The 14,451-nt window shown below is 41.8% G+C and overlaps 1 protein-coding gene across 3 annotated transcripts in view; it reads right to left on the reverse strand.

Moving 5' to 3' along the window:
* Positions 1–416: 416 nt before the first annotated feature.
* Positions 417–14,451, reverse strand: part of Slc10a7 (solute carrier family 10 member 7) — a 243,055-nt gene continuing 229,020 nt past the window's right edge. For all 3 annotated transcript variants that reach the window (XM_033759909.1, XM_010610925.3, XM_010610924.3), the window contains 2 exons: positions 4,860–5,005; positions 417–2,483 (listed from right to left, as the gene is read on the reverse strand). In XM_033759909.1, the coding sequence (XP_033615800.1) occupies positions 2,454–2,483; positions 4,860–5,005 (176 nt within the window). In that variant the 3' untranslated portion in view covers positions 417–2,453. The remainder of the gene's footprint in view (positions 2,484–4,859; positions 5,006–14,451) is intronic.

A 14,451-nucleotide genomic window follows, 5' to 3' on the forward strand; every position in this document is an offset into this window, starting at 1 on the left:
CAGATTCTCTTGAGATTTCTTCAGCATTTCTATGTTTAATCATAGAATTACTTCTCGTTTCCATTCATCATAAATAATCTACTTCATTACTTAACCATCCCTTTGAAAAAATTTGGTATTTAGCATAAACACTGAACATCACCGGAGGTATGTTAATTTTAAACAGAATAGTGAAGAACTTTAAAAAACAAAACACTTAAAACTTACAGTGTGTTAAAGATCAACATTATAATCGCTTTAAAAAATCAAATTTCATAACAACCTTTTAAAAAACTCCAGGTGGAAAAATGAGTGAACATCATTTAATATATTTCTTTTATAAATACACTTGGACAAAACAAATGCATAGAACAGCTTGACAGTGCATAAACATAAAAATATTTTAAGATCTGAGTCATTAAATCACAATAAACATGAATTAAAAATACATTTTATTTCTTGTTCTTTATGGAAAAATATGCTACATTTGTGTTTAAAAAGCCATAAACATATCACTAAAGCCACCAAAATGCACCACATAAAGAAAATTATTTGAAAACACATTAAAGCAAAAGACAATGTTATCATAGCATTTTCAGTTGAAATTTATCCCATATCACACCTACTATAGGTGTTAGACAAGAGAGGTAGATAAGTTGAAAAGAAAATCAGTATTCAAATAAAAAGGGCAAAAGATTTTTATGACAGCTTGGACAGACAGAGATTTCCATTTACTCTACAACTCAAGAAAGCTTGTAAAAACAAAACATGAAACCCTTTCTGTGTTTCATAGATAAGCATAAAAAAAAGCAAAATTAGTGAGTTTTAGACAGTGTAATTTGCAACAACTGTATATTACAGCCTGTTTAGAATAGATTTCTGCAGGTGCTGGCACTAACCTTAGTACTCTCATGAAATTTACGTGGCTCAATGACGTAGAAAAGAGTCCAAAATAGCAAAACATGAGACCTAGTTCTAACAATATTCTAAATTTACACTACTGATAAACTTAGTGAGTTTTGAAGGAATGATTTTTTTTGTCAGCCTAACAACAACAAGAGCCACTGGGGATAGTGTGGCTTTGGCAATACCCAGGATGCCATATCTTGTGTCACATTGAGAAAGGACACGAGAGATGAAGTAACAGAATGGTGTGCAGAAAATACAAAAAAAATGTTCCCTTACCTTAACATACTGCTTTATTCTCTATTTGGGTCCACAGTAAGAGCAAATATTGGATACTTCTTTGAAAGCTGATGTCCAGCTGGAGACAAATTTGTATTTGATGTTGTAGTTAATGAATCGTCTTATTTTTGTGTGTGTGTGTGTGTGCCAGTTTTTCTTTCCATCTGGCTATGTCTATGTAACTAGAGGGCGTCTATGTAACATTTTCTTGAATTCATGACCCTATGTTTTCATTTATTCCTAAGTGCAATATGATTTTAACTTTTAAAAGAATGTTGCAAACATTTCTCAAATCTATGAATAAATAGTCTCAAATATCTTAAGTGCATTTAATTCATAGATGTAACAGACTATTCTCACTGAATGGAGAACTTTGGAAAGTGTTCAGCACATCTGTGTAACAAGAATAATTCTGGTCTCAGTTGTGGAATGTGAATATAATCCATCATTAATTGTTGCTGCTCTCAAATTGATTGTAACGTTCTGTGTGCCTGTTTTGGCTGTTATGGGTGTGCAAGTGTGGTAGGAAGCAGGTAAGAAAGAAATTACAGAAGAAAGAGTAAAAACATATTGAGATATAATAAAAACTCTGAAAACCAAATTCCTTACTTTACCTCAAAACTTCACATTCTTACTTCACTCATAACTCAAACACCAGGTCCTTTCTTTGAAGCAGCTTATAATAAATTTAAGATACGACACCACAATTTCTTATGATGAGACTGAAGAATTTCTGTGTGGAAACTATTTGAAGCAATGTCTCAAAAATGATGTCAAGGAATGTAGAGATATCTTATGCTTTTCAGCATCTATTCGATCCATGACCCCTGCTGAGTTGATAAGGAAGAGGCATGTCACAGTTGTAGGAAAAAAGAATCACACTGTGAAAGTATGCATGAAGAAAACTTTGGAAATCTTCACTGTCATCAGAAGGGCATTTTCCTGATGGTGTGACCCCATTTCAACCATTACAGTAACTATTAAACAGTCGTACTGCACAAAAGGTGATGCAGAGAAGGGTTGGTAGCTTTTGTCCTTCTTAGGACTGTTTTCTGCATTAGGAAAACAGAAATTAACTCTGAAATACAGTACCACCACTAGCAGTAACCAACAGAGTATGTTTTGGAAATAACGCTCTTGTTGAACAAACTTTAAGGCACTTAAACAAGGTATATCATATTTTTCCTTAAAAAAATAAAAATATGCATCAAAGCAACATTCACAAGTACTAGTGTTCAGAGCTGTTTGTATGTACACACACACACATGGTTACAGAAAGGGTCGCTCCATTATACTGTTGGCCTTGTCAGCTTCACTCCCTGTAAGAAAGGGAAACAGGTTGTTCGGTTATTCAGTATTGATGAGCAAAGTGAAAGCATCAGTTCACACTGGATAACTTACACTTCTAGAAGGATGAAGAGGCCCACTGCTAGCTCGGATCTGGAATCTCCCTCAAAGACCCATGAGTTAAAGGCATAGTTCCCAGCGTTGTACTACTGGGAGGTGGTGGAACCTTTACAAGGTAGGCTCTATTCAGGCCTTCGGTCTCTGGAATGAAACTCTCAAAGGGGACTGTGGAACCTTGTTCTCTTTCTCTTTGTCTTGTTTAATTTCCTGCATGAGTCGAGTGGTTCTTACCTATTACACGCTGCCACCATATGATGTCATCCCCAAAACAACAAGGCCAACTGATTATGGACTGAACCTTCCCAAACGGTAAGCCAAGTCAGCTTTTCATCAATAGGTCACCTCAGGTATTTGTTACAGCAGTGGAATGCTGACTGACATGCTCACACAGGTGCATTATGTAGTCCGTAGTCCAAACCTAAGGATACAGATCCACCTGCCCACCTCCCTGGCTGGCAGACTGTGTCCACTTCCCTAGCCTATCCTGGCTACTCTGCATGACATGGTAGCCATGGTTCTCATTGGTACTGTCTGCAAAGCAGAGAACGTCATCACGGATATTGCAAGGATAGACTCTGTATTTATTTCAGCAGCCAACTATTCCAGGCCTTCTTGATTATTCTAAGTTAGTCTATGCAAAGGGAAAATGAACAGTATTGTCCAGTTTAGTCTCCCTTGTGAAAATGCTTCTGTTACTCTGCAGAATAAATCTCAGAGCTTTGAAACATCTAAAGGAAAAAAGGTGATTAATTTATTGTTCACCATGACTGCACACTGTTGATAAGAATATTAGCATTTTCGGACAGATTTTCCATCCATTGTGGAAATTTATAAATTCTGAGTGGCAAAGCATGTAACACATTGATAAACATACACATAAATATAAGAGAGAGTTTTCAAGTGGATGAATAGTAAAAGAAAGAAGATTCTAAACCACCCCTCTGCTAGCTCTGAGCAGGAGGCTCGGAGCCTGGTTGGTACCTGATGTAGAAAAGGCATCACTAACATTTTGTTTGATGAAAGAATGAGTGAATACACTGGATCACCTGCACTTCTCAAGTACAATCCTGCAGGGTACGTGAGCCTTCTAAACATGATATTTGTGTCTGCAATGTCACTGCAGTGTTGGGGGAAGAGACAGGAACATCAAAGACACCAGGGCTCCTAAATCTTAAATCTAGCACCAACAGAGCCAAGCACAGGGCACGGGCCAACTCTCTGAGCTACCTCCTAATCTGTAAAATGGAAACAGTGCAGTTTGCTCTGAACGCCATTGTAGATAAGCTGTGACACCGGCAGCTGTGTCAGGTCCCTCCTCAGAACCAGGTAAAGAATGGCCCTTGCTTAGCACACACTCAAGGGGGCTACTACAGTGGCCTCCGTGTCCAGGATGATGGGGACACGACACAGGGCAGCCTGTCACTGATGCCTCTTCCTCCCACACCTCTCCTGATCACAGTCACCACCTCACATACAGAAAAATGTAAGTGCTGGAAAGTCAAAGCCACTGGGAGGAGGGAGCCAGCTCCAACAGTGCTACCATGTTCTACCTTCTCAACTTCTCTGAATCAGTGGCTTACTTGGCTTCGGTTGATAACTTGGGAACTCAAATCCACAGAGATCTAATGAGTGACAAGCGTCTGCACTTACTGTGTGAAAGCAATATTGTGTGGGCTCTTTTGCTACTTATCACTCAAAAACAGTTGTGCTGTACAGAGAAATTATGTGTCTTGAAAATTAAAACTGAAGTAGGCATTCTAGATAAGTCTGGGTTCTACCATATTTAGAAAGGCTTGTGTAATCAGGACACAGATGAAAGACGTAACGGGACAGAGATGGTGTACGCAAGAGGGGAGCGGTGGCCATCTTGAAAACCTCATGAAATACACCCTTCAATATAAGTGAATTGCAAAGAGAACTTGAGGTCCGGGGATTTAGTTCAGTGGTTTCCCTGCCTGCTTTGCAAGCACAAGGTCCCTAGTTTGATCCCCGGTATAAAAAAATTTAAAAAATTAAAGAGAGAGAGAGAGAGACAGAGACAGAGAGAGAGAGAGAGAGAGAACTTAAAAACTACAATCTAAGTGACTGCCTTTTATATTAATTTAAAACACTCAATTCTTCTGTACAAGTTGAAATTCATCAATGCACTGTTGTTATGGTATTTAGTCATGAAAATATGTACTCAAGGATAATGATGTGCTAGCAAATGCTGAAGTGTACAGAGTTCAGATCCAAGAATAACATTTCCATCTAATCTGGATCCAAGGAAGATCATTCTGGAGTCTCACCTTCTGCCTTGACACCATCCAAGACTTTATCGTTGGCACCAGCACGCTGCCTAGGAGGATCTGAGCTGGGTGGTAGATGAGCAGGGGCACGGATATTAGCGAGAGATGCTCATGTCCTGCAAACACTATCTTCAGCATTGGAATTCCTGACGGACAAAGAAAACAGAAAACTGAGAGGCAAATTCAGGCTGTCATCAAGTTAGAGACATGCTCCATTAGGACCGGAACTTTGGACTAACTAGGTTATTACTGTACCACCCCATGTGAATGCACAGAACAGAAATGGGAAAGCCTCAGTTAAGTCAACAAATCTTTCTTCCTTTCACTACATAAAGCTCGAAGCTTAATCTAGAACAGAAGAAAAAGGTGGCCAGAATTCAAGGGGACCAATAACTCTGCCCATCTGTCAAAGGGAGGAGGGGAGACTGTGTGTAACAGACTTGCTTTAAGAAGGCTGAAAAATACTGGTGAGTAGAAGTTAAAAATGGATCACCTCTCGCTCAGTGGTGAGAAAGTCTGTTAGCCTTTGAGGAGGCCAGTGTGGCTTCTTTTTAAAGCCCCAAAGCCCAGTTTCAGGACTTGAAAAGATTTGGGAAGATAACCTGGTACACACTGCTACTGGAGGAGGTACTTGAGCTACAGGAACATTAAAACCTTTGCGTATTCATTCATTCATTTCTTCTGTCTGTGTCTGCCTCTGCCTCTCTCCCCTCCCTGCCTGCTCCCTCTCGCTGACGATGGAGATTAATCCAGGGCCTCAGGTATGCTAAGCACACCATCTGCCTCACTGAGCCATCTCCAGCTTTGCACATTCTGTTTTGACCCAGGATCTCCAAGGGCTTTACAATCACCAAGCAAAGCTCATACAATTTTGTGTGTGGCAGGTGAATTGTAAAGTTAGTTCCAAAAGTTTAAACTCCACGAAGCCTTAATGGAGCCCAAATAAATGAACACTACATTGTGAGTCGAGTCTACCAATAGGACAGGGTGTGCATGCATATATATATACATATATATATATACACACACACATATATATGTGTATATATATATATATATATTTTCTTTTTTTTTTTTTTGCAAGCAGCTGCCACAAAACAGACCTCTTGAGTTGCTCCAGCAGTTTAACCATTATTACCAATTGTTTCAATATAGCTACGGTCTTCACAACTACTGTGTATGTCTGTCAGCCTTCCTAGCTGAACAGTTTTAACAGCTTGGCTCTCTTTGTGTTTCTCTGCCAAAGCCAGCTGAAAAGGACCCAAGCACCTAAGTGCGCATGATGATGGCGCATAAATAACTTTTTATTACCACACAACGAGAAAGGCTCCGCTTTTTCAATTATTTTTACCTTGTAATAAATTTCAAACCTTTATGCAAAAATGTATTTCATGGCTGCTTTCTTTTTCACAGCCTCACATATCAATGCCGTAAACTGAAAACGCTTACCCCTTCCCAACATAAACTCTCTTCGAGCTTCCAAAGTAGCTTTAGGTTTTAGTACAATTTCTGTCATCACACCAATATATGTTTTAAAATGCCAACCAGATGAAAAAACTCTTTAAAAAATAAAGCTTTAAAATTCCACGTACTGTTGAAAAGCAGCATCTGATAGTAGGGTTGGGAAGTTATTAACATGGAAAAATATTAAGACCTGAACTTCTGTTTCTAAGACAGATTATTCATTCCTTGGCCCACCAAGATGATGCTAAGAGATTGGGTGGTGGTGGAGGGGCACAGTATAAAAGGGAAGCTAAAGTGCAGCAATGATAGAACTATGGGGATATTCTGTCCCTAAGAAAAAATCTTAGAATGGCTTTTGGACTCTCAATTATGGCTGCTATGCTAAATAACCAGAGTTCCCTTTTCTTGGCTAAGAATTTGGACTGTCATTCTCTGCAAGCTCAAGTGGGCTCAGGAGAGAAACCACAGATAGTGCCAGGTGCTGCTGCTATAACAGGTAAACCAAGAAGCCACTGCAAAACACACATCTAAATGTAAGCAGCATCAGAAAGTCACTGTCACACGATGAACCAGGCAGCAAAGGCAGCAACGACGACAGCCGTGGTGAGTGTGTTCTGAGTGCCTACTGAGCCCTGTGCTGTCAAATGTTTTCCCATACTGACTGCTTTTCCTCATAATAACCCCGGAGGTCTGTGGAAACCACAGACTGCCATTTTGCTGAGGAGCTCAACTGCCTGGTGGTCAGGAGCCTTCCCCAGGGGAGTCCAAAACACAGCAGGGCAGCATTTTCAGGTGTCTGCTTTGGACGAGGTTGGTTCTGGACTGAGTGGGTTCGGGAAGCAGAAGGCCTGTATGCAATCAGATCTCGAGGCCGGCAGTCCTCTGGGAACACATTCTCCCTGCTGCCCTCGTGCTCCCCTCTCCAGGGGTCACTGTGTTCTGAGCCTCCGGCCAGTGAAACGGGAGGTGACCGCCAGGCTGTCCCACAACACCACGAAGTCATGACTCACACGGCCAAGGCCTGGCCCTTGGGAAACTTCTAATGTACTGTGTCCTCTTGCGTCTTCAGACCTAATGCCAACTGTCCGAAGCTCTCCCCTGGCAAGTATCAGCTCTACTCTCTCATCTTCAAACACACCGTTTGCTCCCTGCAAACCGTACTCCTCCTGCAGCTGTTCTTCTGCAGGGTTCTGCTGGTACAGGAGGAAGGTGGGGGAGCCTGCTGGCCCTTCTAGTGTTGTGGCTTCTTGCCAGCAGCAGCCCCTCGGAGTCCCCAGCACCAGTGTCCCTCTTCAGAGACCTGGGCCCTGCCCTGCTGCGTCCTCTTCCTAGGGTCTAGGTATAGCCCTCTGCTTGTTCCCTAGCTCCAGGCAATTCCTGCAGCTATTACTCCTCGTGGCCTCTTCCCTTTCCAGTTTTCCAACAATGCCTAGTCAATTCCCAGGAGCAAAAGGGTAGATTCTATTTTCCTAACAGACCTTGGTTGCCCTTTTCATACTCTGCCTTTCGCAATCTTTTGCTGAGATTTATCTTAGTGGTGCCACCGCCTGCCTCGCAAGTGTAAGGTCCCGAGTTTGATCCCAGTACCAAAAAAAAAAAAAAAAAAAAAAAAAAAAAAAAAAATTCTTGCCTTACTTGAAAAAGAGAGAGGATCTGTGATGACTTGCAGCTGTGTATCTGTCCACTTAAATAGGAATTTCTCTCCACCACTTCACATGCCTGCATTACCTCCCTGATTATTTCAGGTATTTTTCAAAGTGATGGCAAAGGAACACAGTCTGCATTAAGTGATTTACCAGGCACATGAGCGCACTCACACCTCTGACCCCTTACCCTCCCTCAGGGCACCATCAGCTCTCAGTTGCACCTCCCCGTCTCCATGCCAGGCTCTCGGCTTTTAGGTCTGCCCCACCTGGGTTGTCTTCGGCTCTATCATTAGAGGGAACGTTCTGAAGTGCAAATCTGACGATGTCAAGTCATCCGGGAGTTTACCACATGGGAGCGTCTGCTGAGGGTGGCATCCAAGGACCCTGTGGTCTGGTCCCCAACTCTTCTCTCTCCCTCTCACCTTGGCACTTTGGCCATGATGAGCACCTGTGTTTCTCTCCTATCCATCGTTGTCCCTGCGCCGTATTTGCCTTGCTTCTCAGCTCTCGCGCCTGCATTCCCTTTGCTTAGGATACTCCTCATCCACAGTTAAAGCTCCGTGTCCCTCAGTTCTTGGGTTGACCGAGAAGGCATGCCAAGGGGTCAAGCCTGGCTGGTAGCTGCTTTCTATACCACGTTTTCCAATTCTACCCTGAATTTTCTGTACGTATTATAAGCAGTGTTTTGGTGTTTCCTGCATCAAGCTGTAAGCTTTAGGACCAGCAGCTCTTCTTACTTTTCTTTGAGCATACAGTAGGTGCTCAAAAGGAGTGTGTTGAATGGATAGATTTGCATTTTTTCCAGATCTCATCATGCAGTCACGATGCAGTCTGTTACCCCATTTTTACTACATTCATTAATTAGGAAAAACAGTAATAATTTAAAAACCCCTAACAAACTTCCTAGAAAGAGATTTCTTTTTAGAGCAAAATTTAAATATAGGATTTGTTTCATCTTATCACTGCAGTAGTATAAATGAAGGAAATTAATTTTAATGCTCCCAGGTACTGATTCTGTGTCACCATGGCTGACAGGATTCAACTCGACTTTATGAGATGGCATTTGACTTTATGGAAGTGAACACTGTGCACACAGTTACAATTTTACAGGGACTTTAAGCTGTCATGCTGAAAAATGTTTATAAAACATTAATCAAAAAATGCCTCTTTAATACAATGCATTGTCTGAAAGATGTTAGGAGGCACAGATTGTAAATGGATTCTTTTTCTGACTAAAGTAATTTCCACCAAAAGCATTTCCCCACTGCTATACAAGTACACCATGCGGATAGATGAAGAGCACTCTCTCAGCACATTACTACCTGATCCAAACACTTGGGAAATCACTGGTGTACAGCATGCCACATCTCCGTGCCACACATGACACATTCGTCCAAAATTACCCAACAGAGTTTGACACTGAAGTGTATTCCACAGGCAGAGCTTTCAGCTGACATCTGCCAAGTAGGAACTTCAAGCAAAAGCTTTCTCCTTCTAACAAGCAAGTAAGGGTTTCCTTTTATCCTATACCCAGGATGGAGCCGATAAACAACACATACAAGAACAAGCCCCCCCACCCCCACATTTTAAATATGTTTATTTTATGTTCTTTCAGTTAGAAAATTCCCTTTGTATCTGTGTTCAACTTTCAACAATGACTATTTTCTTTTGGATGGACGGCTTTTTAATTTTTCCTTGAGAAATAGGCATTTTCCTCCCTAGATGAAATATGGACTTTCATTCACCCCCCACTGAAGGTTGGCCTGTTGTTCACAATGTAATTATCTACTTGACACCATTTTTCAGAGCTTACTTCTAGATGCACAGTGTTCCCAATATTCATTCATTCATTCATTCAAAAAATGCTCTGGGGCCTCTCTTGTCAATTACTGTGCTAGCTCCTGGGACACATGGAGAACACAGACAAGATCCCTGTGCTCCTGGTTGCTGCTCTCTGGTAGCACTTGCCCCAAACACATCAGCTTTCCACTGTCCTCTGGCTGAGCACCCTGCAAAACCCTGCAACCAGGGACTAAAATTCTACAACTCAAAGCTTGAGGGCCATCTGTGACATTTAGATCAAGTCATCAAATTCTAGAGACTCTTCTTCATTTCCCTTCTTCGTTTTCCCTCAGTTCTCACTGCCATCTTTCTAATTCAGTTCTTTATAACAATCAAGCCAAGATCACACTTCTGGGCTCCTGATATGAGTCCCTGTCTTCAGGCTCTTCCCCTCATCAATCCTACAAACCACAGCCAGATTAATCTTCCCCAAACCCACATTAATTAAAGGCAAAACCTTGCTCAAGAACTGCAGTGACTTTCTAGGCTCATTCATCAAATCCTCTGCCTCTTCAACTTTAGTAAAAAATAATTACTACTACCACCGTGTTGTGAGTGCGAATGTGCTGGTGCTCAGTTTGCACTACTGCAGTTAATCCTTAGCACACCTTGTGAAGTAGGTGGCAATTTTCCCATTTGAAGATGAGGTTACTAAGGTTTAGAGCAGTTTCAGCAACTTGCTCAACTCAGGCATCTGGTAGTTGGCAGAGGCAGAATTGCTCACTTTCAATTCTTAGTTGATGCCTTTAAATCAAACTTTTCAATGGCCAACTGTTGTCACTGGCTCAGGCCTAGCACTTTCCCGTCACTGTAAAGGCCAAACCCCACCTGGGGTTCATGGAGGCTGTTGTGTATCTTCCTCCACCATGAAGGTGGCCTTCCTACTGACTTCTCTGTCCCTTGAAGAATCACAACATTCTTCCATAACTCAGCATCTGGCATTTGGTCTATGTTGCCATTATGTTCTTTTGTACAGATTTTGGTTTCCCCTAAATGTAGGCAAAGTATATCTTTCTTGAAACCTGCCACAGTGAAGCACAGGGTCAGTGCTCGATACATAAATGACTGATTGTTAAAGAGTAAGTGCTAATGTTTCCTGTGTGGAACAGGATGGGATTTAGAATAAATACTAGCTCCTTCACGAGACTTTACATATACACCCTGTGGGAGAGGAATGCACTTATTTCATAAGGCAAAAGTATATTTGATACAGCAGGAAGGAAAAAAAATAGGACGGACCAAGAACACACAATTTGGAATCAGCATGGAAGTATGGGCAAAGAGAGGAAATATACTGAAAAACACTCTGTCTTTTGAAGTCTAATATTACAGCGACTTTCCTACTTTGTGAAGCGACGGTATCCTCCAATCACCTGGCTCATTCCTTGTCTTTGAGACTCATTCGCCTGAATTCACATGACTTGTCTTCCATTTATATGCTTGCTTTCTCAGAGTTTCCCTGAGTTCTGCAGGGAGATGCTGGCTAATCTGGAATCTAGTTGCTCCTCTCTCAAGTTGTCACGGTGACTTCCCACTTTTGTTTAGTTTGTGCTGGGTTAGAAACATCCGTAAGTTTACTATCCAAATGTCCTACCCCTTGTCATTTGTGGCTCTTCCTCCTCAGGGAATCTCTGAGAAAATCTTGTGATTGCCTTTAAATCTCTTCAGGGAGGATGGTCTGAGTCTCTTCAGTCAGAATCGAATCCCGGGAGGCTCTTGCTCTTTGAGGACCACAGTTACTCTTTGTGGACGTCACTGGACACCAACTTCTGTGTCCCCTTACCTTTCACACATCTGTGTGCAACACAATACACAATACACACACCCACACTTTCTTTTCAGAGACAGACTAGTCACAGAAAGTCAAACTCAGTGGCACTGACTCACCTCAACATTAAACAAACGGGTAATTAGATGCAGTTTCTGGAGCATGAAATGATGCCATGACAAGGCACAACCATATTTAAAAATTTGGTTAGACAATGCTCTTGGGATCATCTTAAAGTAGTTTTTGGTAATGAATAGCTATGTGATGAGGCCGTGCAGTGAAGCATTAAGAAACCCAGAGCAAGTATACTTTTTACCTCTTGTGTGATGTCGGCTGAGCAATTACTTGAACTCAGTCTTCACATCTCTAAAATGGACGTACTGTAGAGGTTTATTAGAAATAAAAGTAAGTGAAATAAATAGTACATGATGTTTGGTATATAGTTATTGTTCACCCGTTGTGTACTAGACACTCTTCTGAGTGCAGTGAATACATGGACAAAAGCCCCTGCCTGCAAGGAGCATGCCTTCCTCCTCCCATGACAGGGCAAGAACATGGAGCACATCAGACCAAAGCTGGGTGAACAGCAAGTCTGGCCATGTAACTGAATCATGGCACAGGGCAGAGAGAAAATACAGGACTGCTGTCCAGGAAAAAAACACTGCTGGGAAAAATGGGTTCATTCAGTAATTTGTTATTCTAAATTTTATCTTGGAAGGTAGAAAAGGAAAGGCCACTTACTTCCAGGTTGATGGATATGGCTTGGCTTGTTGTCCATCAGGGGCTTGCTTCTTAAGGGGGTGTTTAGAATGGTCCCCAGAATTCCACTTTGGCTGCTGCCCCAGCTGTGCCAGGCTTTTTCCAACCAAAGCTTCTGGGACCTCCCAATAGCTGTCAAAGTGAACTCTGTGCTGAGCCCCTTAGGAAGGAGCCCAGGATGTCATAGATCACCCACCCTGCTCTAATACCACCACCCCGTCTAAGTGGCTGCTTATTTGCTCAAATTCTCTGAAGTATTCAATGTAATGTCAGTGATTTACATCTCATTTGCATCCCTGTTATTCTTGGCATTCCATCTTTAACTGAAAACTCTTGCCATAGGATCCACCACAGCATCAAGGCCTCTACTGCTTTATGAGACATGGAAGAATACATTTTCATTCTTTTTACACAAAGAGTCATCCAAGATGAAGTGCAGACTGAATGATAAATAATTAGAACTTGTGGGGGATTCTGTCAGTGTCCCACGGCTGGCTTCATGGAATCCATGAAGACTGAGCATTTCCAAATCAGTGGATATAAAGCCATAGGCAGCAGCTCTAACAAAACCAATCTGCGGAACCTGTGGCAGAAAAACAACGTTGCACCAGCCTAACAGATCTGCACAAATGGAATTTTCATTTCCACTGCCTGAAGCCTGGAAAATGTCATATGGTTATCATTGTAGGTAACATCTGAGGGTGACAGGGACACTGTAAAATCCACACAGGAAGTGTCAGCCAAACATACTGTAGACAACTGGATCCAGACACTCTGCTAACCCAAAGGGCCGGATTCCTAGGGATCCTCAGTACTGTTCTCCAGTCGCTGTTACCTTTGCAACTAGAAAGATTTTAAGCCCATCTTTCTTATATGGTGGACAGGTACTATCAAGCTCTGTGAACCAGGCGTTCATGTAAAACTTTCCTGAAAGACTTACCCCTCATCTTTCAAAACAGAACTAAAATAGATTCCTTTATTCAGAAAAAAAATGAGACTTTGAAAAGGAGGAAAAGTAACAAATAGAATGTTACACACTAGATGGCTAAGGCCATTATGAAGAGAAAGGAACAATCTTTCCAGTAATCAAGCCCTTCAGAAAAAGAGAGCAGTATTTGTGTTTTAGTCTTTTGGCCATCACACCTTACATAGGACTACAGAAATTGTAGTCATGGAAATTTTAGCTCCTTATTGGTGGCCAGGCAGGATAGTGATTGTAGCAAACACTTACACAGTGCTTACTTATTAGGTACCAGGCACTGCTCTGAGAGCGCACAAGAATCAACTCATTCACTCCTCGTATCCACCATGTGGGTAGAGCTACCATTACTATCCCAATCTGTCAATGAGGAAATGGAGGCAGCAGAAAAGTAAGAAATTTGCCCCAGGCCCCCCATGGCCTGATGAACAGGATGCAGCTGGGATGTGAATACAGACTGGCTGCCTCCAGAAACGGTAATTTGTTAGCCTCCTTAGGAACCCTGGAATAGGAATGCTTGATTATAGTACCACAGAATAATGGAGGGTGACAAAGGGAGGAAAACAATATTTATGCAAGAAGATCTGAAAAGAAAATTTATTGCTTCTTTCAATAAAGGTACTTAAGCCTGGCAGCCTTTAGTCTCCTTTGAATGAAATTTGGTTCATAACCATTTCAGTCCATTAGGAAAATTGAAGATTGCATTTTAGCTTTCAGTTACCTGGGCTGTAGTCCTACCACTTCACTGAAAGTTTTTATGTAAATAAAGATGCAAGAAAAGACCAAACTGAGCAGCTGGTGTTATTTCTGTTTTGAAACAGCTATGTTCTGATTGGAAAAGATGTTTAATGAATGGCCCGAGCCTGCTCACCAGATGCTGACAAGGAAACATTTAACTCTACCAATTGAAGGTTGCTGCCTCAGAAAATTAGGTACACCCTCACCTGTCTGACTGTTGTTGTAGGAGTAATTACCAGACAGGAAATTCAGGAATACATTAAAGAACTGAGCCATGAAGGCTTCATTTAAATATCGGCTGTATCTTCTTGGAGGAGCCGCCATGTTTATGGTGAGGAGGTAGGTGGGAGGTAGTGACATTACTTTCTTCCTTTTCTAGGTTGTGAACGAAGGCGT

This window comes from Fukomys damarensis, unplaced genomic scaffold, assembly GCF_012274545.1.
Source record: "Fukomys damarensis isolate Sample0158 unplaced genomic scaffold, DMR_v1.0_HiC HiC_scaffold_38, whole genome shotgun sequence".
In the NCBI taxonomy this organism is placed as follows: Eukaryota; Metazoa; Chordata; class Mammalia; order Rodentia; family Bathyergidae; genus Fukomys; species Fukomys damarensis.